We start from the raw sequence: 14698 nt of genomic DNA on the forward strand, positions 1-14698 counted from the left end.
AAATGGTCCAGCCCTGATCTTCCCCCAGTCTGACTTCCATCCCTCCTGCTGCTGCAGCCCCACTGAACTCCCCCCTTGCTCCTTGGGTCCAGTGAGTGTCCACACCCATCCCACAGTCAGGAGATAAGCAACCTCTCTCCCCCCATCCCTTCCCTCTTAAGCATCACAGGACATTTTTTAAATGTCCCAGTTTTGGCATGGAGAATGAGGTCAGCAGGCCCAAGGGGGGACTGCTTGTCGGTGGCAGCTGACAGTCTTCATTTCACCTTGAAACTCCTTCCTGGTCCAGGTGGGCGTGTCTAAGCCCAGTTTTACAGGGGTGCTATTGGGGGACAGAGAGAGCAGGAAGGGAATTCACCAAATAGCGGTTTCGGTCACAGATGCTGCCAGGCCCACCTCTAACATTTGCAGGGCCTGGAGCACGAGGACAAATGGGGGCCCACCTGCCCATGTCCAAATATTTAAAAGTTATAAATAGAGCTAGTAAACTGCTAATTAAAATATGTTCTGGGAATTCCCTGGCGGTCCAGTGGTTAGGACTCAGCGCTCTCACTGCCAGGGCCCGGGTTTGATCCCTGGTTGGGGAAGTAAGATCCTGCAAGCTGCGTAGTGCGGCCCAAAATCAAATAAATAAATATTTAAAATAAAATATAATAAAAAATAAAATAAAATAACCTCCCACCTTGACAAATACACTTTCATAATGTCCTGGAAGACCAGCTTCCAATTTAGATGTCTCTGACTCCTGGGAGTTTTGCAGAACAACCGTGTATAGGGAGAGACAGCTCCACTCCCACCCTGCACCCCGCCAGCAGCCCCCCTTCCTACTGCCAGCTCCTTTCTACACTGCAAGGGACTCATAGGCATGGAGGTCGACACCCAGCCTCCACTCACATCCTGGTTGCATCTTCATGCCCTGCAAACAGCTGTCCCTTAGCCATCTTCAGGTGTCCTTCAGGTCTAGGGGTGCACACACTAGTGGCATGACCTGCCCTGAGGAGAAGAGGCCCAGGGAAGAGGCTTGCATGTGCTGGGAGCAAGCCGGCGACCTTCTGGGCAGGGACCTCCGGAGTCACAGGTATGGCGCATGCGGTCTTGAAGGGGATACCCAGGCTCATCCCCTTGGCCCTGCTGACTACTCCTCACCCCACAGGGAGAGGGATGGCAAGAGGAGGGCCAGAGCAGAGACCTTGAAAGCACCCAGCCAGGGTACGGGCAACCCCTCCCTTGCCCAGGTTTAAGGGCGCTTATTAGACCCAGACTTCCCTGGCAGCCTCCAGAACTCGGGCCAGGAACTGGAGCTGTCTTTCCATTGGAGGGCAGCTTGGACAATCCCCAAACAGGACTTTCAGTCACTTGTCTTATTTATCTTCCTGGAAAAATTTAGTGCAGCCTGATCCCAACTTGTGGATTTCTGGGTGTGGGGAGGGCAGAGAGGTGACGACAAGGGGCCTTTTTCTTTTGGTTGGGTCTCTAAGCCAGTTTGTTCCCCTGAGGCATAGCCCTCCCCAAGTGGGCTGCTGCTGGTCCCTGCCCTGTCTTCTCACCCTGGAGACAAAAAACAGGGTGACTAAGGGAGAAGGTGGTGAGGGGCCCTGGGCAGCCCAGATAGATACAGTCAAGATCCAGGGACCAGCAGGGGCTGGGTGGGGGTGGGGGTGAAGGGCACGGCTCTCTCTGGCCAAGGTTAAAAAAGAACTTCCAACCCCACCCCTACCCCTGGCAGATCGGCTTTGCTGTCCTACACAGGAGGGGGACACTTGCACTTGTTGAGCCCTCACCAGGCGCCAGGCACTGTGCTAAGCACTCTATGTGCACATTCTCATTTAATCCTTGCAGCCACCCTATGAGGTGGGTTCTATTATTATCCCCATTTTACAGGTGGGGAAGCGAACTCATAGGTGAACTAACTCGCTCAAGGCCACACAGTAGGTGGAGGTGACAGAACCCAAGTCTGAGTGACCCCAGAGTCCCCACTCTTTCCACCATAGCACATTGCCTCCCAGAAGCAAGAAGCTGGCACAGGAGCAGAAGGCATGAAGGTCAGATATGAGAGAGAACTTCCTGACATGCGGTGAGAGGAGACAATGGAATGGGGAAACTAGACAGACACAGAAAGCCCCACCACCTGAGCTGGGTCTTGGTCTGTCTGCTGGCTTGTGATGATCTCTAGAAGGTCCATGGGGTCCTGGCTGGATCCAGACAGCAACATCCTGACCTCCCTCCATACTACCGTCTGGGGTCCTCTGCTCTACCCTAACACAGCAGCTAGGCCCAAAGTCTAGTCTGACTCTCCTTTGTGGCTCAGAGCTCTAAGCATCCCATCTGAGCTGTCAACCCAGGACCTCCTTTTCCAGGAAGCCTTCCTTGAGGTCCTAGGAGGCAGGACCCCTTTCCTACGGCCCAAATCCCAACACAGAAGGTGCAAATGCACCGACATCTACAATAACGCCCACTTCTGTGATCACCTCCCCCATTTGGCTCTGGGACATGGACGCAGAGAAGATCTATTCAGTCCCCAGGCTCTCTGGGTTCCCCAGGCCATCTGGACCAGCCCCTGCTCCCTCACCCCTTTCACCCCCACACATCTGTTTCCAGGGTGTAAAGAAATGACGCAGGTGCCCTGGGGCACACCAGAAAACCCAGGCTCCAACTCAGGTATGCAATGTCTCTTACCGCATTTTCCCTCAGAGGCCGTTTGGGTCATCCCATCACCCCCTACGTGGGGGGAGGGACTAGCCATGCTGCGCAGAACGAGGCACGGGGCCCTCTGAGTCAATGAGGTTCCTTACCCGGAGCCCCGCAGTCACCACCCGTAACCTGCTCTCCTCTAGAAAGCTGCGTGCCTCAGGCCCGGCTCTGTCCTTTCCCGTCCCTCACAGCCTGCCTCGGCATCAAGGAAAGCCAGCCGTGACTCTCGAAACTTCTCCAGAGTTTAGTCTCACCCGCTACCTAGATGCCCAGAATCAGTGCTTAGAGCCAATAGGGATATACTCCCTGCCCCTCGGGGTCCCCCAGTCTTGAGGCGACGGCACAGGACAGGTGGAAGGGGCTGCCTTGTTCTCCCGCACTGCCCTCGAGGTCCTCAGCGTGGACCAGCCTGCGTCGCTGACTTACCTGCGGGGCACAGACGAGCCCGCCGCGGCCACCTGCTCTCACCGCGCTCCGTAGCCCAGCTGCTTCGCGCTTGCCGAGGCGGGGGCGGGGCCAGGGGCGGGGGCGGGGCCTGGGGAAGCGGCGGCCGAGCCCCTCCCCGAGTCTCCGCGGGGAGGAGCGGGCCGGTTTATTCAGGTGGGCATAAAGTGGGGGAGCATCCGGGCCACTAGGGAGGCTCTGGAGCTCTCGCTATTCTGAGGGCTGGGAGTTAGGATTCCTGGATCGTGAGGACCTCGTGAAATGCCCTCCTTCAGGCAGTCTTACCCAAGTGCCCTGGAGGCAGTGGCTCCACATGAAGACCCCCTCACACGAAGAAGCAAGCCCGGGAACCCCTCCTCGTCTGCGTTCCCCCTTCCATCTGAGCTCAGGAAAGCTCTCCCAGCCAGGCAAGGTGGGTGCGCGATAGGAAACATCCTCTAAAGTCAGGGTCCCCCCCATCCAGGGGTCAGCTGTGTAGGGGCTCAGGCCACCGAGGGGACCATTAGGTGTCCAGGTCATCTTTATCCTCAGTCCATCTCTCTCCCAGCAACACAGCCACACACACACACACACACACACACACACACACACACACACACACCCCACGCCACCCCCACCCCTGCCCTCAACGCCAGCTCAGGTCCCTCAGCTGTCACTGTTTAGCCCTGGAATGACAGGCATCCGGACTCCGTGCATCCAGCCACACTCAAGGCCATTGAGCTTAGCACCCCTGGGCCCCTGCCCCCCTCCCTCTGCCCCCAGTCGCTAATTTTATTGACCTGTAAAAGACACGTTGCTGGCAGGAGAGATCACAAGTAAAGGTGAAGTGGGAAGCAGAGGGCAGAAAAAGGGGCCCCGGGAGGCAGAGCTGGGACAGGAGGGAGGAGAAGGGTGACTCCTGGAGCCATGGCCAAGGAACACTGGAGAATAGCAGGAAGAGAGGCCCTAGGAAAGAGGGGTACACTCTCCGGGGGAGTGGAGGCCAAAAAGACTGGTACTGAAATGTCACCCTTCAATCAGACAAGAGGCGACTGAAGAAAGATGCTGGGAGAAGGGAGTGCACATTATTTCCCATCTACCCTTAGGCAGGACCAGGGATGTAGCCAGAGGGAAGGAGGTTAGATGGCAGGAAGGACTACCATCCTGCTCTCAAATCTCTGCCCTAGCCCCCTCCCTTCCTCTTGAAGGTGACTCCTGCCTGCTGGGCTGCTTACTACAGAAATAGCCCTTTCCCTGAAGAATCAACCTAGATCTTGCCTTTCTTTTTCTTTCTTTCTTGTTAAAACGAGAACAGAAAATTTAGGCCTTTACAACTTCTCCCACCCCCCATGCCTACCTGAACCCTATCCCTCAAATCCTGGATCTCAGCCTCTCCTCAGCCCAGGGGAGATGACCTGGGGGTTAGGAGAGGATAGAGAGGGGGGCACTGGGGTTTGAGCCTATTATGGGGTGGAGGAGGCAGAAAGGCCTCACATTCTCAGTGGCTCTCAAATTTAGACTTTTGATGCTTTCTCCAAATCAAGGTTACATGATAGCCATAAAGAGGGGTGTTAAAAAAGTTTTCTTTAAAAAAAGCTTTGAACATTAGAAATACAGCACAGGGACTTCCCTGGTGGTCCAGTGGTTAAGAATCCGCCTTCCAATGCAGGCGACGCAGGTTCGATCTCTGGTCAGGGAACTAAGATCCCACGTGTCACGGGCAGTGAAGCCACAACTAGAGAGAAGCCGACGTGCCGCAACTAGAAAGAAACCCGCATGCCGTAACCAAGACCTGACACAGCCAAAAAATAAATAAATAAAATAAAATAAATTAATTAAAACAAAACTAACTAAAAAAGAGAGAGGGAAATACAGCACAAAGCAGATTGGTGGACGGGGAAGGGGAAGAGGATTATGTTGGGAACAAGGAAGTATTGAGGGTGAAGGTGATGTTCATTATCTTGATTGTGGAAGAGCACACATACGTTAAACTTATCAAATTGCACACTATAAATATGTATAGTTATGTCAATTATACCTCAACACATCTGTTTTAAAAATACCACCCATTCTCTACATGAGTTCTACTTCTTTATTTTTAATTTATGGAGAATCTCAAAGAATACAAGTGGCCTTGGCAGGGAAGGAATGTTGAAGCCAAGGGACACTGGCGATGCCTAGTACAGTGGGGCCATTCTTCTGCCTCAGTTTCCCCCCACCAGCTCCATCCATTTCATACGAAGTTGTCTGTGTACATGTAAGGGGGCTCTGGGATGAGCTGTGGCTCTCCAGCTGCTTCCTCAGTGTGGGAGTCCAAGCCAGCCTGGGTGCCCAGGGTTCCTCTGTGGCTGGTCAGCCGGGAGCCTGGAGCTGCTGACTCTGGAGGGAGGGGCTGGACCCAGGCTTTGCCCAGTAGATGGTGGCTGCTGTGGATCCTCCCGCCCCCTGCAGGCTACAGCAGGCACTGCAGGGACAAGATGGTCAGTCCAGGGAGAAGTCTGCCAGGCTCTGGGTACAGTGCTGCACGTAGTCAAAGTCAGGCACGGTGAAGGGCACGCGGGACCACTTCTTGGACTGGACCCGCCCTTGCGGTGTCTCCAGCAGCAAGCTGCGGACTTTGAGTACTGGCAGCTTCACTGACTTGTAGATCATCTGCAGACCCCAGCCCTGTGGGTGGGACAGAGATGGCCAGGTCTGCATCTCTGTCCTCAGACTGGGCTTCTCTCCTCAGGTTGGAGTTCATGAATGCTGGGCCTACGTCTCCCACCTCAGCCTGAGAGCTATGTCCCCCATCACACTGTGGGCTCCCTAAGACAGGGGTGGAACTCCTCTCCTCAGATTGGGAGCTTCTGGGGCAGGGCTGCCTCCCCCATCCCAGTGAGGGCACCCTGACGGCAGAGGCTGGGCTTCCTCTCTGACTGAGGACTTCTCGAGACTTGTGCTAAGGGCCATGGCAGCAGCACTTACCTCCCCACAGTTCCTGCAGCTAATGGTACTCCCAGGCCTCCAGTCCTTGAAGACTCTGTTGATGACCACAGGCTCCTGGGAGATGTTGTAGTAGATCCTGGAGAAGAATGGGAGTGGCCACAGCCCTCATGGACCCCACCCACCAACCCCAGCCCCAGATCTCATGCCCTCCTGCCTGCTGAGCCTGCGCCTGGGCCTTGGGCCTTCCTGCCTGTCGAGAGGTTACACTCTACCTATCACAGTACCTTCTTCTGCCCAAGCTCAGGCCTCAGCACTACCCACCTGGATGATTTCAACCGTCCCCCAACAGCTCTCCCTGCCCCATCCTCCCATCCCATTCCATCCTTACTCTCAACCTCACATCATCCTTCCACCAACTGTCAAGAGTGACCCTCTACAAATGTACATCTGACCCTGACATCCCCTTGCTCAAAAGCCCTCCAAGACTCCTCATTGCCTACAGGACAAAGGCTAAACTCTCAGGCCTGAACTTCAAGGTCCTCCACAGGCCAGTCTGTGTTCCTTCAGAATCTCATCCTTCACCATCTCTTCCACTCACGTCAACCAGAATTACTCCCATTGCATCATCCCTGCCTCTCCTCATCTCACATTCCAACCCAGTGCATCCTTCAAGACAAGTCCTAGTTGAAATGCCACCTCCTCAAATGAGAGAACCTGTGTGAAGATCCTTGGCAGAGCAGGTACCTAATAAATAATGAATGGGTGGAGGATGGGGAAAGGTTACCCTCTAGAGGGTGGAAGATGAGGGGATGGCTCAGGGACAACTAGCCCCTCTTGATGTCTCCAAAGTAGGTAGGACCACCTGGTTGAGGAACCAAGATCCCACATGCTGCAGGGCAATTAGGCCCAGGCGCCGTAACTACGGAGCCTGTGCGCCTCAACTACAGAGCCCATGTGCTGCAGCTAATGAGCCCACGTGCCACAACTAGAGAGAAGCCCGCGCGCCACAACGAAGAGCCCACACACTGCAACGAAAGATCCCGAGTGCCACAACTAAGACCCAGTGCAGCCAAAAATAAATAAATAAATATTAAAACACAAAAACAAAGTAGGTAGGACCAGGGGGCCAGTCTGTGGCCCCTCAGCATTTGGCGTCCTGAATTCCAGCTCTTGCTCAACCACATAGTGGCTGTGGGAGCTTGGGCAAGTCACTTAGCCTCTCTGAGCCTCTGTTTCCTCACCTGTAAAGTGGGGTGACGATAAGACCTGTCTACTCAGACTACTGTGAAAATGCATAGTTGGTAGTTGTTAAAACGCTCTTTAACCTTCCAAACTCTCAAAGCACTATCTGGATGGGAGGGATTCTCCATCTCCCATCATACCCTTCTTCTCTCCCCACTTCCCATCCCGACAGCCCCTTCTACAGTTCTCACGAGAAGTTGGGGTTCACGTTGACGTAGTGGGTACCCTCCAACCTCTGTAGGTCACTCCCATAGCCCACAGGCACCATGCAGTTGACACAGAGGAGCCGCACGTGCTGTGCCAGGAACTTGTGCTGGTGACTCTCCCGCTGGGCTGCCTGGGCTGCCCGCTTGACCAAGGCTGCCCGCTGCAGATCCTGGATCTGGGGTGGGAGGGGACACGGGGCATGGCTGGGGCCTGAGAGACCTGACCCCAGGAATGCTCCCAGGGGGACAAAGGGCTCCCAAAGACCTCAGATTATTAGCACCCAGAAGGGACTTCCTCAACCATCCCTGGAGTTCTTAGAAGCAGCTCTGTGCAAAAAAATATGGGGGTGGAAAAAAATATGAGAGGAAGGCAAGTCTTTTTGCCGAATCTTTACTCCCTCTTTGGAGGATTTCATGCAAAGTGGCTTCTTTTTTTTTTTTTTTTTTTTTTTTTTTTTTTTTTTTTTTTTTGCGGTACGCGGGCCTCTCACTGTTGTGGCCTCTCCCGTTGCGGAGCACAGGCTCCGGACGCGCAGGCCTAGCGGCCATGGCTCACGGGCTTAGTTGCTCCGCGGCATGTGGGATCTTCCCGGACCAGGGCACGAACCCGTGTCTCCTGCATCGGCAGGCGGATTCTCAACCACTGCGCCACCAGGGAAGCCCAAAGTGGCTTCTTTTAATCTAACATGGGGCATCATTAATAATTATGCTGGGACAACAGGAGTAAATAGGGACCATCCCGAACAAGGCTGGACGACAGTGACCCTGCCTCAGAGGAACTGATTTAAGCCCTGGTTCTGGGCTTATTTTGTGGATGTGTCTGTTTGTTTCCCTGCTGCCTGGTTCCAGAAGGGCTGTAAGGCGGCTCTCACAGATACACAAAGTATTTGGTGATGAGGATAAATTCAAAGCCCTGGATAAGGCCTGTTTCCAAGGCATTTTGGAGAACAGCCATTGCCTTCCCTGGAAGCCCCACCCCCAGGTGGGCCAAATCTTCCCCAGGTGGGCCAGGCTAGCCCCCAGAGGAAGGGGGACCAGGGAAGTGTATATGTGTGCAGTCAGAGACCTCCCAGGCAGAGTGTCCTCAGTCCCCTTCCCCGTAGGGTACTCAGGCTGCCCACAAACCTTGTCCTGGTACTTGGCCTGGTCCATCTCCTGCACAGCAACCACTGCCCGTTCCATCAGAGTCTCCAGCGCCTCATTGGTCAGCTCCCGCTTCAGCTCCTGACTACCTCTGGTCACCACAAATGAGTATACACTTTGGCTGGCCCGGGCGCGGCCCCTTGCCTGGGGAAAGAGAAAACAGAGGGGCCTGAGTGGGGCCGGGGTCCCACACAGCATCCTTTGAGGGCTGTTTTGGGGAGGGATGCTGGGATGCTTTGGGCACCTGGACCATGGAGATCTCATTGGTCAGGAGCCCATAGCGCACCACCACCTTACACTGGGGGATGTCCAGCCCCTCTTCTGCCACACTCGTAGCCACCAGGAGGTTCAGGGTACCAGTCCGGAACTTCTGGATCACTTCTTGCTGGTCTCGCTGGGGGGAAGTGGGGGAGGAGAAAGAAGATGGTAATGAGGTGGGTTCAGGCCTATCTTCCTGCCAGCCCAGCCTCTCCTGGTTTAGCCCTTTTACTCACAATCTCGTCCCCTTTCCCGAGGAACCGTGCGTCCTCACCTCTATCTTCAAGTAGCCCCAGGACCTTGCTCATCTTCCCAGGTACCCATCTAACCCCCATCTCCCTTAGGAGTCCCTCAAGTTCCCTGCCCTTCTACTCTAGGAGCTCTCAGGACCTATTCTTCTCACGCAAGGGACCCCAGACCCCTGATTCCCTGTCCTGAGGACATCACTCGCCTCTCCCTGCAGATCCCCAAGCCTCTGCCTCTCTTTCTCCAGATTGGGGGAACTTTCAACACTGGGGATCTCAGTGTCTACCTCTCGCCTCCAGCTCTCTGCCCTCTGCCTGGAGCTAATCAGTCCCCCATTGCTCTGTGCTGAAGATTCTGTCCCCTCCCTTTCTCCACTAGGGAAGCCCCGCCCTCAGCTCCTTTCCCCAGAACCCACACCTGAGTCATCTGGATCATCTGAGTGCTCTGGCTGCTGTTCCCAGCACCAATCAACAGCTGGGGCCTGATGTCCACTGTCTGCAGGCCTGGCTGCTGCTGGAGCCAGAGCAGGAGGGAGTGAGCACTCTGGCGGGTCCGGGTGAAGACGATGCCCCGGGGGCTGTCAGGGCTCCTGAACTGCTTCTGCAGGACCTCTTCCAGCACCTCCAGTTTCGGGTTCTCTGGGCCACAAGTTGCCAGGTGGGCCAGCTTATTCTTGTGGTCTGCCAGAAAAGCCCAGAGGCACGGGACTCAGGTCTGGAGGTGGGCAAGGCATGGGTTGGGCGTGGGGGACTCATGGGGATAAGGTTACAGGAGTTGGGGGTCCGGGGGTGCCTGACGACACCTGCTCCTGCCTAATGCCCCTGAACAGCACCAAAATCACATTTAAGGATACCCTCTGCCTGCCCAGCCTTAGGTCCGGGGCGGACAGTGTAGAATCGTTTGCTCACATGCCTCATCCAGTACCCCTCTTCAACCCAGCTACCAGGATGACCATGGACATTTTCATGCTAATCTTTGCTCCCCGGGTCTGACTCAACTCAGGTCTCTTCAGAAAGATCCTTGCCCTCCGGCCTGTGCTGAGGCCTCCTCTTGCCTTACATTGCATCCTCTGACCACCTCACTTTCCCAGTTTAAAGGTCCCACACATCCCAAAGCTTCAAGGACCGTCCCAATTAAATGGTTTTTTAAAAATCTCTGTCAAAAACATGAATTAGTTTTTATATCTATGCATACCTTCACAAATGAGGGCATATTATCTTTTGTCATACCCACGGCCTTGACTTTTAGTTAGAAAATTCGGGCCCCAGTACTCTCGTTGGCACCTTCCCCACCCACGTTGGCACCTGCGTCCTGGCTGGCCTCTGACCTTTAGTTCAGTTGCGAGCCTCACCATCAAACAGCGCCAGCAGCCAGCGCTCGGCACGCAGGATCTGGGTCTTAGTGGTGCGCTCCCTGTCGTAGAAATCCTGCAGAGTGGCCAGGGCATCCACCGCACGGACCGTGTCGTAGATGAGCAGTGCGTCGTTGTAGCGACGCAGGTGAAGCGCGTACACCCGCTGCTCCTGGAGCCCCGCCTCAGCCGCTGAGGGAGGGCAGGGTTCGCAGGGCCTGAGTGGCCACGCCCCTCCAGGGCCCACTTCCGCCTAGACTACGGCCCTCGAAAGGCTCCGCCCAGGCTGGCCAACACCCGGACCGCCCCGACCGCCTAGCCCTTCCCTAGAACGGCCCCTCGCACCATCCCGGCTCAGCTCCACCACTTGTTGCTCGTAGGTCTGCGTCCCGAAGTCCCGTCTCAACTCGGGCATCTCCATCTGGTCGTGGATTTGGTCCATGAGCTCCTTCAGCATGTCGCCAAACGGCTCCTGGACGAGAAGAGTGAGGGTGTGAGGGGGTTTCCCACACACATCGGGGGAATGGGCACCCAGTGGGGACGCTGATCTCCGGGTGAAGCTGCACCGCGCTACTGCTGGCACATCGGAGCTGGACAGGAGGGAGACCCAGAGCGAGGCCGGCTGGGGTGTGAAAGAAGTCCTGGCTGGAGGTAGAGGTCGGGGTCCTGCACCCCGCTCCTGCTACGTCGGAATCCTTGACTTCTGGCCTGCGCACAGTGATGTCTAGTCCTTGTCCAGCCCTGTCATAGCAGACACCAGACTGTCTGCACCGCAGGAGAGAGCTTGGAACAGCCTCAGCACGAAGTGCCCCAGCTTTATGGTTTGCAAAGCGTGCCCAGGGTTTTGAGAGATGCCCACGGTGGCATCTGAGTCAAACAAAACAGCAGGCTGAGGGCATGGGCTATATCTGCCCCATTTCACAAAAAGGGGAAATGGAAGCTGAGACAAAAGCAAATGACCTGAAACCACAGAGCTAGTGAGGGTGGAGTCAGAGCTCAACCCCAGGCACCATAACTTCACACCAGACCCCACCCCCTGCCACGGCCCTCCCCCCACGCACCTGGGCGCGTCTGTGGCAGAGGTCGTACTGTTTGCAGGGCTGGCAGCTGTACTCCTGCAGCTGGGAGCGGTAGTCCTGGGGTGACATGATGCGCCACGTGTCCAGGTTGGCACAGAGCTGGGGCAACAGAGAGGGGTTCACTGGAATGGGGGGTTCTGTGGGGACAATGGGCAGAGCTTTGGGGCAGGATGGGCTGAGGCAGGGCCACTGGGAGTGGGGACTCATGTATTCAACAAATAGCTATTGCCCTCCTTCTCTATGCCCAGTGCTTTTCTAGTTACCAGGGATACAGAGCATCTTAGATTGGAGTTTGGGAGACAGATGATAAACAAGTAAAGAGTAACAGAATGAGGGACTTCCCTGGTGGTCCAGTGGTTAAGAATCCGCCTTCCAATGCAAGGGACACGGGTTCGATCCCTGGTCCTGGAACTAAGATCCCACATGCCATGGGGCAGATAAGCCCACACGCCACAACTACTGAGCCCGTGCGCTCTGGAACCCATGCCCCATAACTAGAGAGAAGCCTGCCCACTGCAATGGAAGATCCTGCATGCTGCAGCAAAGATCCTGTGTGCCGCAGCTAAGACCCGACGCAGCCAAATAAATAATTTAAATTTAAATTTAAAAAAAAAAGTAACAGAATGGGAGAATTTCACATAGTGTTAACTAGCTCTGAAAAAATAAAACTGGATGATATGAAAGAGTGCAATGGGACTTCCCTGGTGGTGCTGTGGTTACGAATCCACCTGCCAATGCAGGGGACATGGGTTCAATCCCTGGTCCAGGAAGATCCCACATGCCGCAGAGCAACTAAGCCCATGCACCACAACTACTGAGCCTGTGCTCTAGAGCCCACGAGCCACAAGTACTGAGCCTGTGTGCCACAACTACTGAAGCCCGCGCACCTAGAGCCCGTGCTCCGCAACAAGAGAAGCCACTGCAAAGAGAAGCCCGTGCACCGCAAAGAAGAGTAGCCCTCGCTCACCACAACTAGAGAAAGCCTATGTGCAGCAGTGAAGACCCAATGCAGCCAAAAATAAATAATTAAATAAATAAATTTATTTTTTTTAAAAAAGAGTGCAGTGGTGATCAGGGAAAACTCTGAAGACGTGACATTTAAGCTGTTCCCTGAATGACAAGAAAGAGCCTGACAAGTAAAGTGCAGGGTAAAGGCATTCAGGGCAGAAGAAATGGCAAGTGCAAAGGTCCTGAGACAGGACAAGCCTGACATGCTCAAGATACAGAGAGAAGGCCAGAATAGTGGGAGTGAGGGGAAGGGTGCAGGAAATGAGGGTGGGAGGTAGGCAAGGCCTAGATCCCATGGGACGTTGTAAGCCAGAGTGGACTTGGGAGATTATTCTAAGTGCGACTAGACGTCATTCGAGGCTGGAGCTTAGGTGGGGAAGCGGCTTGAACCCTGCCTGGGGGAGTCTGGAGAGGGCTGATGGGCATGGGGTAAGGCAGGACAGGCTAGGGAGGTTTCTGGTGGGAGGGTCACAGGGGCCAAGCTGACCTGCAGGATGTGGTCAATGGCCCCATCGAGCGTGGAGGCCCCGCCAGTGCCCGGTGAGGCTGTGAGACCCAGCACCTGCGGCAGCGGCCGGGTCCTCCGGAATTTAAGCTCCAGGTACCGGCTCAGGATGACGTTGTAGACGGTGTCTTTGTGTGTGTGGTGACATTCATCCACCACCAGCAGGGAGAAAGCTGGAGGCACACAAGAGAAGGTTATTACCTATGTTTGCAAAGCCCTTCCACCCATAAGCTGTTTCATGTAGTCCCCACAACTCATCTGAGAATTCCTTCCTCCCTTCACAGCTTGCAGCTGGGCCCCAGAGAATGGGCCGGGCAGGGACGATTTACCTCCATTTTACAGATTAGTAAACTAAGGCTCAGCTAGGGGAAGGTACTTGCCCAAGATCCTGCACTCTAGCCAGGTCTGTTTCTACTGGGGTGCATGCTGGGGTTTGGTGAATGGGGAACCCCTCATCCCATGAAATGTCCCAACACCTTTACTAAAGCAGGAGCCCGGGGTTGGCAGGCAGGGGGCCTCAGGGGTGCACCCTTTCCCCCTGCCCCCAGCCCTCACCGTTGAGCTCCACATGCTCCTCCTCCTCCAGGCTGGTCAGTGCCTTCTGCAGCAGCTCAGCCGTGCAGATGAGCAGGTCATGCCTCCGGGCCATGTGGCCAAAGCCAGCTCGTGGCCCCATGTCCCCACTCAGGGTTGTAATGGTCCAGCGTCTGCCCAGCATGCTGCTGAACTCCTCGCAATGCTGGGTCACCAGGTGCACCTGGGGGTGGAGAATGAGGTGGGGAGAGGAAGCTGGATCAGGGCTGCGTTCTGGAATGGGTGAAAAGACAGGTGAGCTTAGAGACGGTCACAGCTGCTTTGGAGTTCCGGAGGGTGCTGAGCGGCACCCGAGGAGTTGAGATGCCGCTGGGGGGAGGGCAGGAAACTCACCCTGTTGACCAACACAACCACCTTGGCTCCGTCTACAGTCTCTAGATGCCTCTTGGCCAAATAAGCAGCTGCTCTGGTCTTCCCGGAGCCCGTGGGCAGCCAAATGATGATATTCTTGCCCTCCAGGGCAGGCATGATCACCTCCCGCTGGTAGGGTCGCAGCTCCATTCTGGAAATGGCAGGGACCTCAGACCACTGGCCCTCCTGGCCCCCTCCCAGGCCCCGCACCCCTCAGAGCCACTCTCCACTCCTGGCCAGCTCAGTCTGGCGTAGGGAACTCCCTGTGCCCCGGACTCCATCCAGCTTGAGAGAGAAGGGAGCAGGGCAACGGTGGGACCTACCGGAAACCTGATCTGGGCAGGGGGAAGGCTGAATACCACAGACCACACTTGTCCCGTGCCACCCCCCGGGTGTCACCTGCAGCCCTGCCCGGCTTAGCATAGATGCTGCTGGGCTCCGCTGAGCAGGAAATGGAAAGTGAAACTGAGGGGAGGAGCCAGCCCTGCAGAAATCAACCTAGGAATCTCCCTCCACTGCCCCACAGAAAAAACTTTGTGCCCTTCAGGGGGCCGGGGGTGGGGTGGGGGTGAGGGGATATGGTGGGTGAGGCGGAGTGAGAGGGTGAGGAGCGGAGGGAGGGGGAGAAGTGCCGCTGACAGCGAGGCACCCTCTCTTTCCTCCTGGGTCCTGC

The 14698-nt window shown here is 55.6% G+C and overlaps 2 protein-coding genes across 6 annotated transcripts in view; both read right to left on the reverse strand.

Annotated features, from left to right (window-relative positions):
• ZNF385C (zinc finger protein 385C) overlaps positions 1–3172 on the reverse strand; it is a 57875-nt gene extending 54703 nt beyond the window's left edge. For 2 of the 3 annotated variants that reach the window (XM_059048250.2, XM_059048248.2), the window contains exon 1: positions 3118–3162. The gene's annotated coding sequence lies outside the window, so the exon portion shown is untranslated. Of the gene's footprint in view, positions 1–3117 lie in introns of all 3 variants that reach the window. The other variant, XM_059048249.2, reaches the window with a different exon arrangement.
• Positions 3173–5189: 2017 nt separating this feature from the next.
• DHX58 (DExH-box helicase 58) lies at positions 5190–14452 on the reverse strand. Of its 3 annotated transcripts, none has more exons than XM_067022047.1 (13): positions 14349–14452; positions 14008–14176; positions 13636–13837; positions 13063–13253; positions 11550–11666; positions 10834–10960; positions 10489–10680; positions 9555–9817; positions 8926–9027; positions 8616–8777; positions 7476–7666; positions 6082–6178; positions 5190–5781 (listed from the first exon to the last, which is right to left on the reverse strand). In XM_067022047.1, exons 2-13 carry the CDS (start codon positions 14173–14175, stop codon positions 5596–5598), a joined length of 1998 nt encoding a protein of 665 aa, XP_066878148.1. In that variant the 5' UTR covers position 14176; positions 14349–14452; the 3' UTR covers positions 5190–5595. The 3 variants fall into 3 exon arrangements, with proteins under 3 accessions (XP_066878148.1, XP_066878149.1, XP_066878147.1); XM_067022048.1 differs by having other exon boundaries at positions 8878–9027; positions 14349–14425; XM_067022046.1 differs by having other exon boundaries at positions 5520–5781; positions 7518–7666; positions 8878–9027.
• Between the last annotated feature and the right edge of the window lie 246 nt (positions 14453–14698).

This window comes from Kogia breviceps, chromosome 19 (genome assembly GCF_026419965.1).
Source record: "Kogia breviceps isolate mKogBre1 chromosome 19, mKogBre1 haplotype 1, whole genome shotgun sequence".
Taxonomy (NCBI): domain Eukaryota; kingdom Metazoa; phylum Chordata; class Mammalia; order Artiodactyla; family Physeteridae; genus Kogia; species Kogia breviceps.

Excerpts from the sequence above, each read along its gene's own strand:
- DHX58 (XM_067022048.1), bottom strand. The coding sequence starts at position 14,175 with ATGGAGCTGCGACCCTACCAGCGGGAGGTGATCATGCCTGCCCTGGAG. Across the intron at positions 13,838-14,007 it reads TGGTTGTGTTGGTCAACAGG|GTGCACCTGGTGACCCAGCA; the intron begins GTGAGTTTCCTG and ends CTCCACCCCCAG. Across the intron at positions 10,681-10,833 it reads GGTGGAGCTGAGCCGGGATG|CGGCTGAGGCGGGGCTCCAG; the intron begins GTGCGAGGGGCC and ends GCCCTCCCTCAG.